General features: G+C 33.7%; 1 protein-coding gene across 1 annotated transcript; it reads right to left on the reverse strand.

Moving 5' to 3' along the window:
• Positions 1–660: 660 nt before the first annotated feature.
• LOC120067298 lies at positions 661–2,263 on the reverse strand. Its single transcript, XM_039018838.1, has one exon. It carries the CDS (start codon positions 1,965–1,967, stop codon positions 963–965), a length of 1,005 nt encoding a protein of 334 aa, XP_038874766.1. The 5' UTR covers positions 1,968–2,263; the 3' UTR covers positions 661–962.
• Positions 2,264–3,595: the final 1,332 nt, after the last annotated feature.

Here is a 3,595-nt window from a genome sequence, read left to right on the forward strand (position 1 = left end):
TTTATTTATTTATTTTTATTAATTCCCACTAGTAATAGAAATGTGTACTAAATTTTAACCAAAATAAGAATTAAATTTAAAATGAGAAAAATATAAAGACTCCAAATGTAGAGTATCATTCTTTTCTCACACCCATCAATTTAAAAATAAAATAAAATAAAATAAATAAAAAGTACAAAAGAATGATAATAAAAATTTGAAAAATACAAAAACAAAAATCATAAAAGTAAAAGGACAAGAGGTACAATTTAACCAAATAGATTTTAGTGACAAGAAAATGGCATTTAAAAAAAAGAAGAAGAAGAAGAAGAAGAAACTTTATCCAATTGATTTTTGAAAAAAAAATGAATTCACCTCACAAAATTAGTGGAAACAAAACGAGTACTTTTTTTTTTTTTTTTGAAAAAAAAGGATCAAAATGATAATAACATCATTTAAAAATATATACATATTTATTGACCGTACGCGTGGAGCCGCCACATCCACTCGATCAAATCTTCAACCACCGGACCAAACCACAACCCATTTGCCAACAAGCATTTAATTTCATTATTTAAATTAAATATCCTGGAATCAATAAATAAAAAAATAAAATTTTGTAGAGGAAAAGAAACTAGATTCCGTATTTGAAAAATTGATATCCAAATCCAAAACCAAATATAAACCGAAAAATCCTTTTCATTTCTGTATCATGAACATTAATTAGTTAATATACAGAAATAACAAAAAATTTAATTCTTTCACTTTCTTTCATTCTTTTTTTTTTTCTCGAACTATTTTGATCTTTTTAATGTTTTTTTTCCCAACTCTTACACTGAGGAATGAGCTGAAGTACTATAATAAACAATTGGTGTAGAGAGAGAGGAGGGGCAAAACCGTACTTGTAGATTTTTTCTTTTTTCTTTTTAGTGTGAAAGAGATCAAATCAGCACCGTCAATTAGGATGTCAACGGTCTTCGAAATCAACGGTTGCCATTGACTCTTCCAAAATCCGCAAGTTTTCGAGACCGGTTCGCGCAAAACGACGCCGCTTCGGAGAGATGAGGCTTCGTCGGAACCCTAACTTCGCCGGAATACGCAAATTCCGGCAGCAGTCCTTTCTGGTTCCAGTGACGGTTGTTAGGGCTAGCTCTCACTAGTGGACTCAAGCAAAACGCGAGACCAGAAACATTCCGACTCAGTCCTTGCCTTCCTCGCCTCGCTGTCGATCCATGAGACGCCGCCGGAGACGGTTTCCACTTCGAGGATTCGGAGGAGTAACCACTTGCCGACGGAGATCCATCGCGGCGATCGTCGTAATCTCCGTCCGCCTCGTTCGCTCCACCAGCTGGCGACATTCCTCGAGAGAAGAATCGCGATGGCGGCGGCTTCTTCTTCTGATCCATTTGTTCTTCAATCGAGCAAAACTTCGACTTCTTCTTCTTCCGACGGGAGAACATCGAGGAAAACCAAGTGGAAGAGGAAGAGGAAGCAGGTTCACAAGTAGAATGAGAAGAATCGCGAGGAACCGAATCCAATTTCTCGGATCTGGACCTGAAAAGACTAGAGAAAAACGAAAATCTACTCCTCTGTTTCCGACTAACAGAGCCGGTAGTAACAAAAGAAGAAGTAGAAATACCGCCGCCGTAGTAAGTAGGTCCAACCTGCGGAGTACTATAGAAGCGATGATGAAATCGACGATGTCTATCATCCAACGGACTCGGAAAGCTCCACGACGAATCCTCAACTTTCCGCCGCGAGACGTAGGGAGAAACAGAGCGCGGAAACAATAAAGGAGGCGGCGGAAGAGGATCAGACTTCCTCGGTAAATCCTCCGCCGCCGCAGAGGAACGAAGTCGAGATAGTTGCAGTTCGTGAGCCTCGGCCCTGGCCTGAGCTGCCATGAGAGAGAGAAGCCGCTCCCGAAGACATGTGGCGCAGACTCCGACTGCGCTGGTAACGTCAGAGAGATGCTTCTTGCACCTCATTCCGGTGGCGGCGGAGGAGAAGATCAGAAGAATGGAATGAAATGGAAATGGAAAACGGAAATGAAGATGAATGGAAAGAAATTGAAAGAAGAATCAAGAACCGAATTGAAAAACAGAAGGATAATGTTGATGAATTTGGATATGGAGAAGCATTTTTTTGAGAATTGAAAGAGATCTGAAGAAGAAGAAGAAGGAAGAAAAAGGAGAAGGTTTGTCTTCTTCTTTTGTCTTAGAGGGGAATAAAAAGGTAATATCACTCTTATCATATGTTTTTGAGAGAGACGTCAACTGAGTAATATTTATATATATATATATATATTTTTTTTTTTATTAAATTAAGAATTTAACTTTTTCTTTTTGGTTTCAAAAATAATGTTCACTCTTCATCTTTTTTTTTTTTTTGATTGATTTTGTTTCACTCTTTGCCTTTTCCTTTTCTATATTTGAGTTTGGTATTTATACTTTTGCTTTTTTTTCCCCTTTTGGGGTGTGACAGCTTATTAGCATATGTAATTAATATATGTATCATGTATGTGTGTTTATATATATGAACAAAATAATACACAGAGTTTATTGAAGTTGTATTATATAGATCTTGTCTCAAAAAGTATCATTTTTTTATCTTTAAAATCTATGGATCAAATAAAAACGAAATTCAAAACTTGATAGTAAAAATACAACATTTTGAAACTTATAAACCATATGAATTATAGACTCAAAACACAAGGACCAAGTAAATACTTTTCACAATCTTATATTTCTTTTAAATATTTTAGACTTTTTTCTTTGTTAACTCACAAAAGAAGACGAGGAAAAAATGGAAGTTATTTTTTCAATCTTACATTCTAAACACTATATGGAGATGAAGATTTGAATCTCTAATCTTTTGATAAATTGGTAGTTGTGATCATTTCTCTAAAATGATTGTTTTATATATAGATGATGATTCAATTATATTTGAAATACACGATAAGATAGATTAGTATATATGGCGCTAAATTGACAATAGAATAACAACATCGGGGGAGGTGGGGGGATTGAGATTTAAATGAGTATGATGTGGAATTGCAAACTAAAAGGTTGTTTGAATTTTTTTAAAAAACAATTAGGCCATGGTTTACAACATAAATGAAGTGTTATTTATTAAACAACTTAATATTAATTGGAAGTGCATTGATTAATGAAAATATTAACCGGAGGCCTCCTTTAGATTTTAAAAGGGAGATCTTAAAAAAATTAAAAAAAAATAAGCAACTAGTAAAATTTAATTACAGTTGTGATCAATGTCTATCAGAGAGCTGATAGAAGTCTATCAATGATAGAAACTGATACAAGTCTATCACTGATAAACACTATCAGTCTATCGGTGTCTATCGGTAATAAAAATTGATGAAGTCTATCCGTGTCTATCAGTATTTTTTTATTATTTCTGTAAATAATTTTGGTATTTTTATATCTATGAAAATTTCTATTTTTAAAATTGATTTTCAATAATCTATATAATTTATTTGGTCAAGATTAAAACCTTATCAATTAAAACTACAAATGCGAAAGAAATAAGAATTGTATTATATATTCATTCGTAAAAGTAGTAATTCTTCTTCTATCCATGAAAAATTAAGAAAAAA

Source organism: Benincasa hispida, chromosome 12, assembly GCF_009727055.1.
Source record: "Benincasa hispida cultivar B227 chromosome 12, ASM972705v1, whole genome shotgun sequence".
In the NCBI taxonomy this organism is placed as follows: domain Eukaryota; kingdom Viridiplantae; phylum Streptophyta; class Magnoliopsida; order Cucurbitales; family Cucurbitaceae; genus Benincasa; species Benincasa hispida.